This window comes from Cydia strobilella, chromosome Z, assembly GCF_947568885.1.
Source record: "Cydia strobilella chromosome Z, ilCydStro3.1, whole genome shotgun sequence".
Classification (NCBI taxonomy): domain Eukaryota; kingdom Metazoa; phylum Arthropoda; class Insecta; order Lepidoptera; family Tortricidae; genus Cydia; species Cydia strobilella.
Genome location: NC_086068.1, coordinates 57,767,699 through 57,789,099, shown reverse-complemented (window position 1 = coordinate 57,789,099; position 21,401 = coordinate 57,767,699). Strand labels below are relative to the sequence as shown.

General features: G+C 39.2%; 1 protein-coding gene across 1 annotated transcript in view; it reads right to left on the bottom strand.

The window, feature by feature from the left end:
* Nucleotides 1-21,401, bottom strand: part of LOC134755227 (serine/arginine repetitive matrix protein 2) — a 201,680-nt gene that overhangs the window by 20,679 nt on the left and 159,600 nt on the right. The window contains exons 4-5 of the mRNA XM_063691750.1: nt 13,911-14,008; nt 4,263-4,464 (exon numbers count right to left, since the gene is read on the bottom strand). Of these exons, the coding sequence (XP_063547820.1) occupies nt 4,263-4,464; nt 13,911-14,008 (300 nt within the window). The remainder of the gene's footprint in view (nt 1-4,262; nt 4,465-13,910; nt 14,009-21,401) is intronic.

Sequence of the window (21,401 nt, the reverse complement as noted above, 5' to 3'; positions counted from 1 at the left end):
GTGGGTATATACCGGCCGTCAAAACTCAGTTTCCATGTCTTATGGTTTTCGGGGATCTTGCGGATACACTTCGACCCATAGGGATCTTTTGTGCAGTTACCCCCTAGGAAAGATTCGTAAACTACTTAGTTTCCATATCACTAGACTGTGTAAAATTGACCTCATGCCTCAACCTCTGTCTCACTACTTTTGCAAGGTCTATTGTCTGTTTGTCGCATAAAAGTGGACATTAAAGAGCATCGTTAGTTGAAGGGGCCATTAGGGCGGAAACGGTCGGCAATAGTTGGCACGAGGGCTTACGACTCCACGCCGTGTCCGACACGAGCTCGGCGCGTGTCCACGCATTGTACTGGAAAAAATTTCAATTTTTTTGTGTAACAATAGAGCAAAGGTAAGTTTTCTGCAAGTACTAATTTCGAGCCTAGAACAAGAAAACGAGCGTTGCGATTGACTTCAAAATTATTATTTTGTACGTAGCAGAGAGCTAAAAGGATCGAGGTGAAAATTCATTTTGTTTTTGTGTGGTACATCTTTTTTTTCTTCCCAAACAATTATAATATTTAAACATATGTCACTTCTACAGCTGACACGAATTTAATATGATATCTCATACATTGTAATCATCAAAAACCGGCCAAGTGCGAGTCGGACTCGCGCACCGAGGGTTCCGTACTTTTTAGTATTTGTTGTTATAGCGGCAACAGAAATACATCATCTGTGAAAATTTCAACTGTCTAATTATCACGGTTCATGAGGTATAGCCTGGTGACAGACAGACGGACAGCGGAGTCTTAGTAATAGGGTCCCGTTTTTACCCTTTGGGTACGGAACCCTAAAAAGGTGTAGGCTGTAGGACGTGTCAAAGAATTAAACATACATACATAACTTGATATGATACATACTTATACATAAGAAAATATTAATAATATATTAGGAGAATCACAGATAGACCTAGTCCCACAGTAATAAAAAAATGCCCTCACCACGATTCGAACCCGGGACCTTCTGCTTCGCACTACCGACTGGAGTGTACATAGAGGACATATAGTAGGTACGCTAGAAAAACATTACCCTCCTCTCTTAATCTGGTAATAATAGACAAAGATAGATATAACTCCGTAATAAATGGATACAGTCTAAGAAAAAAACGTGCCTCGAAAATCACGAAAATTTGATTCTCGATCAGATGGCGCCACTAGTTTTGGCCTACACTCGTATAGAGGGTGTTGACTGTTTCGTTTGTTATTTATAATTTTAACGCATACCAGTGAAAGAACATGGGTCAAAATCATATAAAAATAATTAATGCAAATAAAAAAATCATTTATCCATATTTAAATACATTTTAAAGTATTTTTATAAATATTTATTTTTAGTTTTAAAGTGTGTCGACAGATGGCAGTGCATTTACTGGGGTTACAAAATTTACTATGACAGTACCGCTCTAGTATAAGTTACTCTATGTAATAGATCTACATTAATGTTGCAATGACAGTTTGGACAGTTATTCTAGTATAAACAACACATAAATGCAAAACAGAAGCCCATTCTGAATTGGATTTCATTGTGGTTTCCATCAACGGAAATATGATTCGGATTTCAAAGGATTTATTTGTAAAAGATTTATCACAAACATGTCAGTAAATTTACTATATTTTTATTGTCTATTTCTTCTTCTTCTTCTTTTAAAATTATGGCTTCAGCCCAGTGGGACTATTTCGCCAGTATCAAGGTATTGAGAGGTTTACAAACGACAAAAATTGTACGGTTGTACAAGACAGTGTACGGTGATTTAATTGCTGTGGAAAAAAATGCGTGAAATTCGGTTCCTGTCTCAACTGTCAAACGGTGGGCCAAAGATACGTTATCAACCATAGACATAGTATAGTAGTTATAGACATGAAACCGAGCGACCAGGGGTAAGAGAAAGGCATATTCATGTATTGACAGGTTAATGTATGGCAGGATAATCCTTTTTCTCTTTCACTTATAAATTTCGGTATTTCGCCATCGCCTCCTACCTATGCTGCCATAAACCGACCATGAAAAAAAAACCCGGTCGGTGATAAGGACAAAGCATGGCACTATTTTCTCTTTCCTTTTATAGGAATCGCAATAAGACTATCTTTCTCTATCAAAGAGTGTCAGGCCCTTGGTACTTACACATCTTTTACGAAATGTCATTGAAATGACAATTGAAATTAAAACTACAGTCGTTTCATGACATGCCTAGGAATTTTGTGATCTGGCGGATTATACGTTCGGCGGCGGCCTAGGTATATTAGTATTTTATAAGTATATAGAGAGCTTTTCAGTCGAGTACCGTGTTTAGGCCACGAAGCTTGCTGAATGGCCTAATGAAGGTAAGAGATTGAAACGCTTGATTAATACTTTTTCTACTATGAAAACTAAATAATTAAAGAAAATTAGGTAAGTATCTCAGTAGTACAAAAGACATCAACGCGTGCATAATATATGAATAGGTATTACTCATGAAATAGTCACGCGTTGGTGTCTTTTTAACTGAACCGCGGCGACACCTGATTAGTCAAATTCATTATAGTTGACTAAACCGTTTCGTAATGAATATTATAGCGCGTGGCCATTGTGTCTCAGCGCGTGGCCACGCGCTCAGTCATAATGGCCATGCGCTCAATCAAAATAAACAATGGCTTTTGTTTAACAGATTAGGGTATTTGCCGTAAAAATCATTTGACAGATTTAAACTATGAAATAAAACTATGAAAACGGATTATATCGCGTATATTGAATTTATAATATATCCCGACGTTTCGAACCCTTTACAGCGTTCGTGAGATTTAAACTATATTTGTGGCTGATTGCTAATACTAAATACTAACCGAAATTGTGGACCTTTGTTTAAATTACAATCATGATAAATTCAATCAATATTGATATCAGATAACGACGTTAATAACGCAATGAAATCAAATAATCCAATTTCTATGCCACAAATCAACATTTCTCTGAAATTGACGTTGAAATACGAGTAACGTGGTTCATTAAATTGCGTTTTACGAGTGAAATGTTCGCGTAATCTGGCTTTGACAGATTATCGACTTGGGAATGCAATTCGGTTATAACCGTAATTGAAATATTCGGTTATCTGACATGCGATTGAGTGCGATTATTTTGACAAAATTTCATAACCGAATATTGGAAACTCGAATAATCGATTACGGTTACTTTCGGTTATTTATTTATGACTTAAATTCTATGAATTTATCTTCTAATGATCACAAAATCCTGCTTTTCTTGGCTGTGACGCCTGTGATTATAGGTTTTGTCATTCGTGTACCTTAATAACGATAAAATAGCAAATTTACTTCCCCTATTTATGACATATTTTAATTGAATATTGTATCACGTCCAAGGTCATATTTTCACTTTTAGTGTATTTTGTGTTTCATTAAAAAACGAAGACATTTTCACATTCCCTTACTGAACATTTATTTTCGTGACTTTTTAATTTCTTTGTTTGAATTTTTTTAATTTTTTTGTCGAAAATGACCGTAACCGATTATAACCTAATATCGGTTATTCTTCGGGCATAACCGTAAACGGAATACGTTATATTACTTATATTTATCGTTATCTAGTATATACCCACAACTCAAGCCTAACTGAGCTTACTGCAGGCAGGCGTGGCTCACTCCGCGATTTCGTCGCGTCGCTACAAGTACATGCGGCCCACACCAATTTTAGTTAGCCATAGTAGTTGCCGCGCACCGCTACGGAACGGACGCCTGTTCGCGCTTGCGCCACCTAGCGGTCATATCTGTCTAGTCGTGTGCGGGGACAGCCGCGGGGGTGGAGGGGCGGAAGCCCCAAGTCAGCCCAATGAAGTGGTATTTGAGGCCACTCCGACGGACACATGAGTCTTCAAGGAACAAGGAAAGTAGACCTAATTGGTTAGAGTTGAGTCTGCTAGTCGACGCCGAAGCTAGTAGTGTGCGGGGACAGCCGCGGGGGCGGAGGGGCGGAAGCCACAAGAGAGCCCAATTAAGTCGAATTTGAGGCCACTCCAACGGACACATGAGTTTTCTAACCCAAGGAACAAGGAAAGTAGACCTAATTGGTTAGAGTTGAGTCTGCTAGTCGACGCCGAAGCTAGTGGTTTGGGGGACACCCGCGGGGGCGGAGGGGCGGAAGCCCCAAGACAGCCCAATGAAGTCGTATTTGAGGCCACTCCAACGGACACATGAGTCTTCTAACCCAAGGAACAAGGAAAGTAGACTTACTTGGTTAGAGTTGAGTCTGCTAGTCGACCACCTTCCAAAGCTGGTGGTGTGCGGGGACAGCTGCGGGGGTGGAGGGGCGGAGGCCCCAAGACTGCCCAATGAAGTGGTCTTCGAGCTGAGGCCGCTCCAGCGCGCGCTAGACGCGTCAGACAGCCGCTTGCGCAGCAGGAAGCCCTCGCGAGGTGCCGGGGCGTTCTTGTACCTGGAAATAGTTTCGAGTTAGGATGTTCGTCAAGGTTCTGGTAGGAGAGTCTTCTCCTAATGTACAGTAAGCTGCATAATTGCATAGACACGTTACGAATGAACAGACACACATGACATTACAGTAACCATTAAATGAGACTTTAGAGACATGAGAATTTTCTGTAACTTTTATGGTGTTGACAAAGAATCTAAAAATTTGGGAGGGATAGTCTTGAACAGATTGCCAAGATCCTTACTAAATTAATTGAAACAAAAGTAAATAAGAAAGTAACTTCTTTACAATCTTGTGCACTAAAAGGGGCATTTTCGGGTGGTTAAAAAATGCCCACTTATGATAAAACTAATAAGCCATTATTTGGCATGATAACGTTTGATAACATAGCTTTAAATTCAACGGCATATACTTTATTTGGGTTTTACCGTATAAGAATTTTACGGACTAAGTTTTTATCAATAATTTCATTTTGATACAAGCTTTTTCGTCGTCGATTGTACACAGTGTAACATGAGGAAACCGAATAATTTTAAAGGCTTATTCCTGATCATATTTAAAGACTAAAATGTCCTATAAACTTTCTGTAATTCGCCTAGTTTCAGAATTAATACCAATAAAAAAAAAACAAGTTTTTATTGTTACATAGAGCGAAACACACATTTTTGATAGCGATGTTGTCACTATGGGACGTAGTCTAAAGTATCCTTATTAATAGATGTCAAAAAGAGACAAGTAACACTTTGTAAAAACTAGGTTTTACGGTAAAAAAAGTAAAAGTCCGTTTTAAGTGATAAGTTTACCAATAGTATGTACTTTTTATGTACAAATACATTAAAAAAAATCGAAAAAAAAAATTTTTTTTCCTTCATTTGGCCTCAGAAAAGCGTGGTTAAAATCTTTCAGTTTCCTCGTGAACACCTTGTATAGTATTTTTCAAACAGGAAGGGGACGTAGAGAGGTGTCATCTCCATACAATTTATAACCTAAAAACGCCAAATCTCTAAGTCCAAACGTTACTTTGTTTTGTCACAGAGTTCCAACGGCTGCCTCGGTCTCCAACATCAGATCAACCAATCAATCAATGGTATAGGTTACAGTTTAGGGCCGGTACAGACTGCAAGCCGACTGCAATTCGTATGAGAACTGCATGCCAACTGCAACGGGTTGCAGTCCGTCTGTACCAGCCCTTACAGTGAATGCAGAATATTGTAAATAGGACAGCAATGCATTAAGTACTCGTAAGGTTTCAGGCCACATTCTAACTGGCCGTTTCGCCTTATGCATTTCTGTAATATTAACGACTAACTCTAACCATTTCTCTTTTACTAGCTTTTGAACGCGACTTCGTCTGCGTGGAATTAGTAATTTGGGTACCTTAATTTTTAAACAAATCTGCTTTTAAATCCATCCTTTTTTCACCCCCAAATTGGTCCACTCTATAAATTTCCACCCCTTTTTTTACACTCTTAAGGGATGATTTCGGGGATAATAATTATTTTATATCCTTCCCCACCGCTCAAACTATCCCCATACCAAGTTTCATCTAAATCGGTTCAGCGGTTATTGATTCCCCATACAAATTTCTACCCCTTTTCACCTCTGATTCAGAAGAACTCTTTCCAGTAAAAAGTATCCTATGTCCTTCCCCGGGGCTCAAAACTATTTGTATACCCAATTTCAACTAAATCGGTTCAGCTGTTTAAGCGTGAAGAGGTAACAGACAAACAGACACACTTTCGCATTTATAATATTAGTATGGATTAGTATGGATTTGAAACTCGTATATTTTCTAATGTCCTACAAATACAGATGAGCCAGGGTAGATTATTGTTGTTTATTTTATTTGGTACACAAGATTAGCCTTATAATTATAATTATGATCACTTACACTTTGTCATTGACAATGTCTTTGATCGTTATTGTAAACGGTCAATCATGTCTAATCACGTGATTATCAAGCTCGATTGATCGTCTTGAGCATGGAGACTGTATAAAGGAGCTAAATCTCTATGTATGAAAAGTGTCCATCAAAAAACAGTAATGAGGCGGCGCCACCATACACCGAAATACTACCAAAAACAACCTACGTAATTTGGTCGGGTTATTTGTTGCCTTATATGGTTCATGTTATACTCATGTCCCAGAGCCTAACTAGCGCCACCGGAGAGATTAGGAACTATTATTTAAAGCTTAACGCGGTCACTTTTACAACAATTCTGCCATAAGAGATTGCGTCCCTTTCTATACCATCCATAGTCTTGAGGTCGCTTTAATAAAAGACGAGTGTTATACATGTTTTTTTTCCAATGGCATCGCGCTCCTGGCCAATATTCATGTTTTATTCCGTAGACTAAAATGACATTTCATGTTTTCTAGTTTTTTACGTTTTATAAATAGTGGTGACAACCAGTACTAACCGAAAATAAACTATTGGGAGGTACTTATATTTGTTGATGAAGACAAGAGAAAACGCACTCATCCGATCACCATACGAGTAAATTAACGAATGTCGAATACGTAAACCAAAAATACAAAAATGGCGTTGCGTCAGGTCGGCGATACGTCAATGACATTTTTTAAATGTTTTTAGTAGATTTTATTTATTGTTTATTTCCTAACATGTAGCGAGTAGATTTCATTTTATTGTTTTTTTTTAGTGTCAAATTAATTAATATTTATCGGTTATTCACAAACCGAAATCAAAGATCAGCACTGTTTGTTTTAAGTTGGTCACATTATTTCTACGTTTGACATTTGTGGTTGTCAATTTAGTCTACGAAATAAAAAAACAGACATATGTGGTTTATTATGGTTGCATAATATTGTAAATAGGACAGAAATGCGTCAACGCGTAAGGTTTCAAGCAACGTTTCATCCTGCCATGGCCGCCTGACCGCATTGCAAACATTTAGTCCCCGGCAAGCTCGGCCGAATTGCATCTTCCCATACAAACGTAGTTCCGCTTTCATTTTAAAACTACGTGTTGGATTGTAACGAAACTTTGCACATACAATAACATGAGGTACATCTAGGTCTGAAATTAGTTTATATAGCTCCAGTTTATAAAACAAACGAAATAGAGCAAAAACAAGTTTTGTATGAAAAACTTAAATACGCTGTATTTTTTTAACTATGGTATCTGAAGCTACATAAATTAATTACAGACATAGATATACCTTATCCTATTGTACGAGTAAGTACAAAGTTTCAGAGCAATCTAGCTAGTAGTTTTAAAATGAGAGAGGTACTACGTTTGTATGGAGAACCGAGCTTGCCGGAGACCCTTACGAGCATAGAACAATCGAAATAGGACAAAGGTCTGGCCTCTGTCAGCCTGATTCTAATTTTAAAATACTTCATAATTTAGATCTAGACACGATATGGATCGCATCTGTAAGTGTCAAAAGTGACGTTTCTTGACGGTACATCTCTTTTTAGTCGACTATACACAGCAGTAGAAAATAGCTAAATAGTGATGATATACCTGAGGGATTGAGCAAAAAAAATTGGAGGCAGAAGTATGTTTTCTGAGTAATTGAGATAGTTAAAAGGTAAAATTCGATTTCGTGCGGCGAGCCATGTCTTTTATTTCCTACTAATTTCCTGGCTTTACGCCCCCTATTAATACTCTTAGGGCCACTTGCATCATTCACTAACCCGCGGTTAATTGGTTAAACCTGGAGCACAACAGCAATCTATCCGAAAACTTGGTCCTTCGACCCGGATAAACATCTAAACCCATATCCATACCAGCTTCTCACGGCTAAATTGATATTAAGTGGAGTAATTGCATTGGCCAGCGTGCAACCTCACCAATTGTCCTGCTAATGTAACGGGGCGACTGTGTCGAAGGCGTACGGGTTAGAGTGGCCGTGGTCGCATCGAACGGGCCACTTTACATGAATGGGATAGGGGTTTGCAGACATATATCTTGATAGTAATCGTAACGCTTGGCCATCGGTGGACCTTAATGTCTTAGTAATAAGGTTTTTAAATTGTTAGTTTAAGATGAATTTTCTCAAATGATTTTTACGCCTCACACCCTAATCTGTTAAACAAAAGCCTGTTTTTTTTTGTTCAGCGGTTACCAATGCTACCGCTACTGACTGAACGGGAACAAACTCATTTAAAAAGAAACTACCGTCCTATTTATAGGTTCAAATTTATGTGGCTCTTTATCGCTCGAATATAAGAGTGATAGAGAGGTTAGATAACGAAATTTCGATTTTCTTGTTTCGCGGTAGACCCTCAGATTGTGATGGATTGTGGTAGTGGCGCCCCCTACGCAGTGTCGCGTAATATGCGTTTTATTTGTCTATTTTTGACGTAACTTATCTTAAGTAGTATATTTTTAAGATTGCTGGAAATTTGGTAACAAGCGTCGTTACAATTTTAATCGGGGATTATTTTGTTCAGTGGTTTGAAAGTAGTGCCTATTCTAATATCTTTCGGCGTTACACTCGATCACTCATACTGAAATCTATATAGACTTTAGTCTTATGTTCGTCTGTCGGGTATAAAAAACAGGGTTGTCTTCAATCACAAATGTATGTATGTAATGAATGTAATGATGATGCGTGATATTCGCAGCACGTATAAAAAATATCGTTTTTTGCTCTTCCGACAGATGAGGAAAAGTAAGAAGGCAATTCTCAATACAGGTACTTACACCTACCGTTATTATTTTTACGATAGATACAAAATACGTAGGTAGATATTGATTAGATTAGATTTGTGATTGCGTTCGTTTTTTGTAGGTAAGTATTTTTTTCTTATTTCTAGGTTTAACTTTAGTTTTAATTTTGTAATATGATCATTTAATTGAATTATTTTACATTATTTCTAGTGTTTGTATGTTGTTGTATGTTAGTTTATATATTAATAAAAAAAATATGGAAACAGCTACGTAGGTACTACTGTTATTTAATAAAGATGTAATATTTTTAAGGCATATTCGGCATTTCAAATACTTAGGTAGATATCTATGTTTAATTTAGATATCTACCTAAGTATTTGAAATAAGCGTAGGCAACCCTAATAATGTTGTGCCGGTGCGTGCGTGCGGGGAGCGGCGCGTTGAAGATCACTCCATTGTATTTTGTGTAGGTATCAAAACGGTAGGTATTTGCGTTTTCTTTGAGAGATAAGTATCTGTTCGTAAGAACTATAATATAATTTGTGGTAGTACGCTGCGTAACTAATTTGTTAGCACCTTTTGTACGTGTAGGTACGCATCTTTACAGAGTCATTTATCTATTTCAGCTGCTAAAACTACGTCTACAATCTTGTACACTAATTTACTTGTCTTGTTCCTTTATCTAATTGTTCTGATGTCACTTTATTACCATCAGGGCCAATTCCCAATGTCAATTCAGTTAAACACGCCAGTACAGTAAACACCCCTATAATGGACGTGGCACCAATAATGAGACGTATACCACAAATCCTGTAAAATATAGCCGGTCAAACAACTTTGTCAGTAGAGGAAAGCGCGAAATTCAATTTTTTATAGGACAATAACCCTTGGCGCCTAAAATTTTAAATTTGCCGCTTTTTTCTCCTAACGGAAATGGGTTGACAGACTAAGAATTTAACGTCAGGTTTTAAACACTGGCAACATTTTACCATAAACAAGTCATATCTATGATTCCAAGGGCCTGACACTCTGATAGAGAAAGATAGTCTTATTGCGATTCCTATAAGAGGAAAAAGAAAATAGTGCCATGCTTTGTCCTTATCACCGACCGGGTGGCATCGTAGGTAGGAGGCGATGGCGAAGTACCGAAATTTATAAGTGAAATTTATATGAATATTCTTTCTCTTAGCCCCGGTCGCTCGGTGGCGCGTCTATAACTACCTGTGTATACTATGTCTATGTATGATTCTTAAGTTTGACGTTCCATTAATTTCTGTCTGTTTCAAAACAAATGGTGCCATACTGCCCATGACTAGAGAAAAAAAAAACATTGTTTTAACTTGTTAATTATATATGCTGAGACCAATTGCAGTATAATCAAAGACGAATAAGTCTTTCTATTTTTTTAACGTGCAAACTCGGTAAGGTATAGGTTAAATTTGCACGCTTGCATGCAAGCTAGATACATGAACTGTAATGTATTGTAACATCCCATACTGTAACCAAACTTCCGTGAGACACAGACATATTAAATATATTAATAACGGGTCACTCACGTGTTTCCGTCACCGTCGACGCAAGCTCCTGATGACGCTCCTCGGTACGGAGTGAAACATGTCGAGCGTTTTCGACTTAAAACACGTGAGTGACCCGTTATTAATATATTTAATATCCCATACTGTATCAATGCAAATAAATAATTTCTGATTTCTGATTTCTGAAATGGGCATTTCTATTTAAAGTATTTTAGATGTTGGAATTTTTATATTATTTCCACTCAGAATAACGAGCTCATTTGATCCTATTATGAGAAAAAGAGTGTCCCCAAAATTTCATACAATTTTTTTTGGTTTTTGCTACGATCATAGAAGGCTCTATTGAAAACGTAACCGAACAGACCAAAAATTTTGGCGACACTTTTTTCTCAGTAAAAATTCCGAGTAGAAATACCCAATATAAACATTTTTGGTACAGTCGCCATCAGCCAGTCGGCCAGGGTGGTCACAATGTCTGAACATGCACTCTAACGCCTTGACAATAGAGGCGTGTTCAGATATATGTGAGCACCTTGGCCGCTCCGATATATCTGATGGCGACTGTACAACTTAAAAATGCCCAAATACCAAAAAATACTTTTAATGTCTCATAATTGGCGCCTTTACAATGTCATTGCTATACTTCTTTTTTTTTTCTTTTCGTCATTTGCTTTATATCCCTGTTTAAGAACGTATATTGCTGATACTATTGTTATTAAGTTTTACTTTTAGTATATTTAGTTTTAATTCCATATTTAGTTATATACTTAACCAGTCGACATCATGGTTGCGCTTTGCTCCTTATTCTACAATAATAAGGTGTTCAAATGTGTCGGCTTTGTTGTTGACTTTGCTTTTTTTTTATCGCATGTGGTGTTTACCAGTAATTAGTTATACATTTAGCATGTTATTAATGTTTGTATAGATGTAAGCCTCAATGTAATAACTGTTGGTGAACCTTAAAATAAAATAAAATACAATAAAATTGAGAGCTCAAATGTACCTAGGATGAATCACTGACGCCCGAATCACAGGCTTGGACCTAGTTCGGGAGGCAGAGACTCAACCCCACTACCTAAATGTGTTACAAACCTGTTACACCGGTTTCATATTGTCAAAACTTTATAATGTGAAGTGTAATAACCAAGGTCTAAAGCAATAAAGATTTTATTATTATTTATTATTATAACGGTTATTAAATACACGGTTAGGTGATACTCGACGCATCAACGCATCCTTGTGCGATGAGCTGGGTAGCGGTCGTAATTCGATTATAAGTACACCGTGTACCTGGTTGCGTGACACACTTGTGGTATTTTCTATAAAAAGGGACCTTATTGTCGATGGCGCTTACGGCATTATAAACGGTGCTCCGATATAAATACAATACCGCGCGACGCTGTGCGGCGTAAGCGCCATCGACAATAAGGTCCCTTTTCATAGAAAAGACCTATCGGTGTCAAGTCTATAACTACTTGTATTAATGTCTATGACCTGTACCTACCTACAACTTCCACTCAACTAAGGAAGTTAAATTGGGGCATTTTCTATGAAAAGGGACCTTATTGTCGATGGCGCTTACGGCATTATAAACGATGCTCAGATATAAATACAATACCGCGCGATGCTGTGCGGCGTAAGCGCCATCGACAATAAGGTCCCTTTTCATAGAAAAGACCTATCGGTGTCAAGTCTATAACTACTTGTATTAATGTCTATGACCTGTACCTACCTACAACTTCCACTCAACCAAGGAAGTTAAATTGGGGCATTTTCTATGAAAAGGGACCTTATTGTCGATGGCGCTTACGCCGCACAGCGTCGCGCGGCATTGTATTTATATCTGAGCATCGTGTATGGCGTAAGCGCCAACGACAATAAGGTCCTTTTCATAGAAAATACCACAATTAGAGACGGGATATGCAAATCGCAGGGTACCTAGGAACGCTAGGTATCGCGACCGGATAGCCTAGATCCAAACTAAAGTGTTAAAGGATAACATCTGTAAAATCCGGGATGTGCGAATAAAGGACGTAGTTTAGCAAAGGATCCATCCTTAAAACTGTCATTGGAATATATGCAAAGCTAATTTTGCGGTTTTAGGCCCCGTAGGTTCGTACTCTTCTCTCACTCTCACTGAGCGTAAGCGTAAAGGGGCCCACTGACTATCAGTCCGTCGGACGATATCGGCCTGTCAGTTGTTCGGAACTGTCAATTTTTTGTTCTAACTGACAGGACGATATCGTCCGGCGGACTGATAGTCAGTGGGCCCCTTTAGCGAGATGAATGGGCGTGCTCAACGAATATAATGTTTTTGAATTTTAATTTTATATAATATAAGTTTTAACAAAAAGAAGATCTCAAAAATTAAATTGCGTATTTTTAGAAGTAATTTTCATATTTTTTGCTTTTGTGCACAAGTGTGCCATTTTCAATCAAAAGGGTACTTATTGTCGCTTGTCAGTAAGGCGCTATTTCCATATAGCTTCAATTAGAAATCAACCTTATCGGCAAGCGACAATGTGGTACCTTTTGCTTGAAAACGTCACAAATTGTTACAAATTTTTTAAAGTGCGTTTTATACCGTGATTTTTTTTCTTATGTTGCCATTCACTTTTGGATTATTTAAACTCAGAATATCGAGTACTATTGAATGAGACAAAGAAAAAAAAGTGTCCCTAGTTTTTCGTACAAATTTTGGGTGTCAGTTTTGCAACGGGCCATGCAAAATCATCATCTTCCTCGCATTATCCCGGCATTTTGCCACGGCTCATGGAAGCCTGGGGTCCGCTTGTCAACTAATCCCAAGAATTGACGTAGGCACTAGTTTTTACGAAAGCGACTACCATCTGACCTTCCAACCCAGAGGGGAAATTAGGCCTTATTGGTATTAGACCGGTTTCCTCGCGATGTTTTCCTTCACCGAAAAGCGACTGGTAAATATTAAATGTTATTTCGTACAAGTTCCCAAAAACTCATTGGTTCCGTACCATTAACTATAAAAACGGTCACCCATCCAAGTACTGACCCCGCCCGACGTTGCTTAACTTCGGTCAAAAATCACGTTTGTTGTATGGGAGCCCCACTTAAATCTCTATTTTATTCTGTTTTTAGTATTTGTTGTTATAGCGGCAACCGAAATACATCATCTGTGAAAATTTCAGCTGTCTAGCTATCACAAATCACGAAATACAGCCTGGTGACAGACGGACAGCGGAGTCTTAGTAATAGGGTCCCGTTTTTACCCTTTGGGTACGGAACCCTAAAAATGTACTCACCATTCTGGCACATTGAGTTTCTGCAAAGACCTCTGGACCCGCAGTTCGTGCTCGGACAGAACGCGATCCGAATTCTTCTGCAATTCGTTCTCTGGAGGCTGTAACAAGGACGGAATATATTACATTATGTTGCCTCTCTGTCTGTATGTATCTGTTTAAACATTTATTTATTTATAATTATAGTAGGATTATTATCCCTAGCCCTTGACGACCACCGACCCCAGGGCAGACCAAAAAAAAAACCGGCAAAGTGCGAGTCGGACTCGCGCTCGAACGGTTCCGTACCATTACGGAAAAAAACAGCAAAATAATCACGTTTGTTGTACGGGAGCTCCATTTAAATATTAATTTTATTGTGTTTTTAGTATTTGTTGTTATAGCGGCATCATCTGTGAAAATTTCAACTGTCTAGCTATCACGGTTCATGAGATACAGCCTGGTGACAGACAGACAGACGGACAGACGGACGGGCATACGGACAGCGGAGTCTTAGTAATAGGGTCCCGTTTTTACCCTTTAGGTACGGAACCCTAAAAAGCGATAGTTGTGAAAGCCGATATGAGCGTAAACTGACTCACGCGAGAGGACGCCGGATCGCGCAGTGGAGAAAGGCAAGTAGGAAAGCGGACCCTGGCAAAGGCCGGGATAACGATAGGTATAAAAAGAAGAAGTAGGATTATTATCAGTGATCGGAATAGGCAGAATAATAAATGAAATACCTAAACTTAGTAGAATATAGACAAAAATTGGGGACTTCCTTACGACTAAAATTGTTTGCGTGACTAAAGGGGCCCACTGACTATCAGTCCGCCGGACGATACCGGCCTGTCAGTTAGAACAAAAATTTGACAGTTCCGAACAACTGACAGGCCGATATCGTCCGGCGGACTGATAGTCAGTGGGCCCCTTTAAGTCCCAAAAACATACTAAGTAAATAAATATCGTTATATTTAGGGTCAACAACAGCAACAATCAATCACCCAATCCCAACAAGCAAGACAGTCGCAAGACATACACTCAGCAAGTATTCCATAAAAGCTTCTTTGAAAGCAGACCTCGATCAGCATCATCATCCGAATCCTCAATGAATGCTTCATCTACACAACACAGTACTCTAATAGAGCCTGAAACGAAGAGTCAGAATCAACCACCAAGCTGGCAGCGCGTACCCATAAGAAAAAAACGAAAAATTTGTCAGGATCCCCCCTCGCCTGAAGGCACTACACTCGAAAATAGATTTGAAGGACTCCCTATGGACCAGGTCGGTGTAGCCCCTCCCAAGGCTCCTAGCAAACCTCCAAACATCGTCCTATACGGGATTGAAGACCTGAATGAACTAACTAAGCTGATGGAGACTGTAGTTAAATCAGAAGATTATAAATACAAAATAGAAAATAAAAACAATCTTCGCATAACTGTCAACACTATCGAAAACTATAAAAAGATAATTGACCTCCTAAGAGCTAAGGGTCTTATAGGCCACACATTTGCAAGAAAAGATACAAAGTGCAGCCGCTTTGTTATAAAAAACCTACACCACACAACTCCCCACGAAGCCATTATAGAAGCTATTGAGAACTCTGGGAATAAAGTAAAAGGAGAAATTATAAACGCTCGATATGGCCCTGACAAAATACCAACCTCCACATTCTTCGTTAATGTAGAACCTGGCATCAACAATAAAGAAGTCAAAAAAATTCAATACATTTACCACCAACGCATTAAAATAGAAGATCCCCGCAAATCAACGACAATAGTCCAGTGTCAACGCTGCCAACAATATGGCCACTCAAAGAACTACTGTATGCGACCCTATCGTTGTGTGAAGTGTGCTCTGGGACACAAGTCATCTGAATGTCCCAAAAAAGATAGGATAACACCAGCGAAATGCGCGTTATGCCTCCAAGACCACCCAGCTAACCACAAAGGCTGTCAGGTTTACAAAGAAATTCTTGAAAGAAAACGAAAGAAATCGCGCCCTAGTAAACCAACACCTGGCGTTGCCACTGATGAAAATCCCCCCGGCATCGTGAATGCCGCAAGACTACCCCAACCTCCGTCAGGTCTTGAACACTCGCCTAAAACCCACTCAGGTGCTGCTAGACGAAGACCTGATTTTCCACCCACTGTAAATTTACCAAATGAGACTGAAATGCATCAACAACCTACTACGGTAGAACAACTATTAATAAAACAAAGTGAAAAGTTCGACATACTCCTACAACAAATAAGCTCCCTTATGGGACTTTTGACAACACTTATTTCCAAACTAGTTCAGAAATAATTTTCTTACGAATAGCTATATGGAATATAAACGGATTATCCCCAAATATCTTAGAACTCGAAACTATACTTTCAGATAATAAAATTGACGTGGCACTACTGTCAGAATCTCATGTTACTACTCTCAGCTCTTTCCGCCTTAGAGGCCATCAAGTGTATATAACTCCCCATCCGGACGGCAGAGCGCATGCAGGAACGGCCATCGTGATAAGGTCATGCTTGAAACATTCCCTCTTGGAAGCATACTCCACTGACCACTTACAAGCCACCTCGATAAGGCTAGAGGACCGTGCAGGACCAATTGTTCTTTCTGCGGTCTACTGCCCACCGAAACATCGAATCTCTGAGCAAATGTTTCTCGATTACTTCCAAACACTAGGCCATCGCTATATCGCCGGTGGCGACTGGAACGCTAAGCACGCATACTGGGGCTCACGATGCACGGTAACAAGAGGTCGAGTACTTAAACAATGCGTCGACAAAATTAAACTGCAGACATGGTCCTCCGGAAACCCCACTTACTGGCCCTCTGATCCAAATAGAATGCCAGATCTTCTTGACTTTTTTATCGCAAAAGGACTAAGTCACCTTTACACAAGCATTGAAACTTGTTTGGATGGTTCATCGGATCACACCCCTGTTATCCTCAATTTGTATTCAAACGTGATCAGCGGCGAAAAACCAGAGTCCCTGTACAACTGTAAAACTGATTGGGATGGCTTTCGTTCCTATCTGGACGAAAATATTAACCTGAAATTTCCACTAAAATCGAGTGATGATGTAGAGGAAGCGTGTCTAAATATTACAAACTTAATTCAAGTGGCTGCCTGGAAAAACTCACCCAACCTACCAGTTTCATATAAAACCTGTGCTCCCCCCCTAGAAATAAAAAAGAAACTGGAAGAGAAGCGACGTTTAAGAAGAAAATGGCAACAGTCACATCATCCAGCCGATAAAACAAACTACAATCGAGCAACAAGGGAGCTTAAAAGTCTGCTACAAGAATATTCTAACAATAATATGAAACACACATTGGAAATGATGTCACCAAGTGGCAGCAATCAACACTCACTGTGGAAAGCCTCCAGAACAGTTGATAAATCACAATCCCACTGTCCTCCTATAAAAACTGGTAACCGCTGGGCAAGAACTGACCAAGAAAAAGCAGAAGCCTTTGCATTACACTTGTCAGAAGTATTCCAGCCCAACCGTGACGAAAGTCTCAATGACGAAAGTGAACTGGATAAGATACTCAACCAAGACCTACAACTATGCTTGCCTATAAGACCAACGTCGCCAAGGGAGATTTCAAGGATGATCCGTAGCTTAAACTCCAAAAAGGCACCAGGGTATGATCTAATCACACCTAAGATTCTTAAAGAACTGCCTAAGAAAACCATCACCTTCCTCGCTTGCTTATTCAACGCTATCTTCAGATTAGGATGTTTTCCTGGGTCGTGGAAGGTTTCGCAGATCATAATGATCCACAAGGTGGGCAAGCCGGCACACGAAACTGGTTCATATCGTCCTATAAGTCTGACTCCTGTGCTGTCCAAGTTGTGGGAAAGAATATTTCTGGTTCGGCTGAAGTCTCACTTGGATGAATGTGGAGTTATACCACCCCACCAATTTGGATTCCGAAAGTCACATTCCACAACTGAACAAGTACATCGGGTTCATGACGCAATACGTCAATGCTTCGAACACAAACAGTACTGCTCCGCGGCGTTCCTGGATGTGCAACAAGCATTCGATCGTGTCTGGCACAAGGGACTATTGTGCAAGATAAAAGAAAAACTACCCCACTCGCTCTTTCACATCTTAGCTTCGTACCTATCCGACAGAATTTTTCAAGTGAGACACGGAGATGCGAGATCCAGCTTTTATAACATAACAGCAGGTGTGCCGCAGGGCTCAGTTATTGGTCCTACTCTCTATAACATATTTACCTATGATTTGCCTACTTCTGAGCAGGTTAACGTAGCTACCTATGCAGATGATATAGCTTACCTCTCCTGTCACAAATCACCTGAAATAGCTAGTAGACAGCTACAGCTTTTGCTGGATAATACTCATAGCTGGTTAAATAAATGGCGCGTAAGAGCTAGTGCTCATAAGTCAAACCATATCACCTTTAGCCTAAGAAGAGAAGATTGCCCTCCCGTCAAGCTTGGAAATGATGTCCTGCCACATTGCGAGTGTATCAAGTATCTGGGTTTTCATCTGGATAGGCGCCTTACATGGAAAAACCACATAAAACACAAACGCAACGAAATGATCCTTAAGCACAAAAATCTTCATTGGCTAATGGGACGCAACTCAACCCTCTCAGTGGACAATAAACTACTCCTATACAACGCAATCATTAAACCCACCTGGACCTATGGGATCCAAATATGGGGAACTGCTAGCGACAGTAACATAATGTGCCTTCAACGAGCTCAGAACGCCATCCTTCGTGTGATTGCCAACGCTCCCTGGTTCACTCGAAACGATGAAGTGCACGACTATCTCAACATGACCACCATAAAGGAAGAGATCAATAAATTCACTAAGAATTATATTGAGCGCCTGGCAAGGCATCCAAATCCACTGGCTTCAAAATTACTGGACAAGACTGAAACAGTACAAAGACTCAAAAGGAAGCACATCGTGCAAAATTAAAGCAGTGGTTAAGTGGGACGATGGTCTCCAAAACCCAAAAATTATATTGAATACAGCAAAACTGATTATAGTCGTTACCGACTGATGGCAGTTCAAACCAGAAAAAAAAAAAAAAAAAAAAAAATATTTAGGGTAAAAAACGATTTGTCCAATACTCAATACGCGTAAATTATAACTTTTATGCAACTTTCTAAAAATATTTTTTTTAAATATATATACAAAATTATTTATGGTCAAAATCATCTCTTGACATCTTTTGTTAGTTTTTTTACCTAAGACGTTTTAGGGTAACCACCATAATTACTTGTTTTTACAGTATAATTAATTAAACGAAAAAGTTTTTAAAATCGACACGAAGGTGAATATCCAAAATACATAATCGTCGAGTGAAATTCGCAAGGGCCTTTTTTTTTTTACTCCCGTATAGGCTCATGAGACCCACGGTTTACCCACTAAAAACCCTTCTTGACCGCCTCAGGGCTATAAGACGAGGCCACAGGAACACTGGAGCACTGGCAAATTCGCAAGGGCCTGACACTTTGATAGAGAAAGACAGTCTTATTGCGATTCCTATAAGAGGAAAGAGAAAATAGTGCCATGCATTGTCCTTATCACCGACCGGGTGGCATCACAAGTAGGAGGCGATGGCGAAATACCGAAATTTATAAGTGAAAGAGAAAAAATCCCATCCTGCCCAAATTTTATATGAATATTCTTTCTCTTACCCCCGGTCGCTCGGTGGCGCGTCTATAACTACTTGTATATACTATGTAGACACAGTATAGTAGTTATAGACATGAAACCGAGCGACCAGGGGTAAGAGAAATATTCATGTATTGACAGGTTAATGTATGGCAGCATAATCCTTTTTCTCTTTCACTCTTATAAATTTCGGTATTTCGCCATCGCCTCCTACCTATGCTGCCATAACCCGACCATGAAAAAAAACCCCGGTCGGTGATAAGGACAAAGCATGGCACTATTTTCTCTTTCCTCTTATAGGAATCGCAATAAGACTATCTTTCTCTATCAAAGAGTGTCAGGCCCTTGATATACTATGTCTATGGAGATTAGTAAAATATCGCGCGAAGCTGCCAGGCATATTGACATATTGCGAAATGTTTTTTTATTTTCAGTCTGCGGCTCCAACAAACATTTTCAGACGGCTGAATATTCCCATTTTATTGTAATGCCAATCGCATTTATAACAAAAAAAATGCCGATCGCATTCCATTTCGCTCTTTGTGGCTGAGTTTTTGCGGCTAGTGTGTTTCACGAAACATTTGTATTGAAAACGAATAATTACGATATGGATGAATATGGCAATTAACATATTGTTAATTTTTTTATTATTGTGCGTGTGTGACTGTGTGTGTGTGCGCGCGCGTTTACAAGATTGCATATTTAAGAAATTTCAACCGGTGCTGCTGTGAGTCGAGTGGCTTAGTGGTAAAGTACCTATGCAGAACACGCTGGTTCGATGCCAGCACTGGACTTGTCGATTATCGATACTAATATTATAAATGCAAAAGTGTGGTTGTCTGTCTGTCTGTTACCTCTTCACACCTAAACCGCTGAACCGATTTAGTTGAGGTACCTATAGAGATAGTTTGAGTCCCGGGGAAGGACATAGGGTAGTTTTTATCCCAGAAGTCATCCTTTAAGGGGGTAAAAAGGGGGGTGGTAGTTTGTATGGAGAATCGATAAAAAGCAGTTTGGTTATAAAAAATCATCGTATCATCATCGCAGACGAAGTCGCGGACAAAAGCTAGTCCATACTAATATTATAAATTCGAAAGTCTGTCTGTCTGTCTGTGTGTTACCTCTTCACGCTTAAACCGCTGAACCGATTTAGTTGAAATTTGGTATACAGATAGTTTGAGTCCCGGGGAAGGACATAGGATACTTTTTATCCCATAACTCACCCCTCAAGGGGGTGAAAAGGGGGGTGGAAATTTGTATGGGAGTCAATAACCGCTGAACCGATTTAGATTAAACTTGGTATGGGGATAGTTTGAGCTGTGGGAAATGATATAGAATAACTTTTATCCCCGAAATCATCCCTTAAGGGTGTAAAAAATGGGGTGGAAATGTAGTGTGGACCAATTTGGGGGTAAAAAAGGATGGATTAAAAAGCAGATTTGTTTAAGAATTAAGGTACCCAAATTACTAATTCCACGCAGACGAAGTCGCGGGCAAAAGCTAGTTAATATTATAAAGGCGAAAGTCTATCTGTGTTTTACCACTTCACGCTTAAACCGCTGAACCGATTTAGTTGAAATTTGGCATAGAGATAGTTTGAGCCCCGAGGAAGGACATAGGATAGTTTTTATCCCGAAAATCATCTTAAAAGGGTCAGAAGGGTGGAATTGAGATAATTTATGAAACGCCTGATAATTTGTGTAAGCAATTAAGCATATGGTCAAATTGCATGATTGCCATTACTTTATCCAGGCGCTATTCTTACTCTAGCTGCGGTTACTAAGTCCACGCAGACGAAGTCGCGGGCAAAAGCTAGTAGTTAATAAAAACTTCTAGATAACA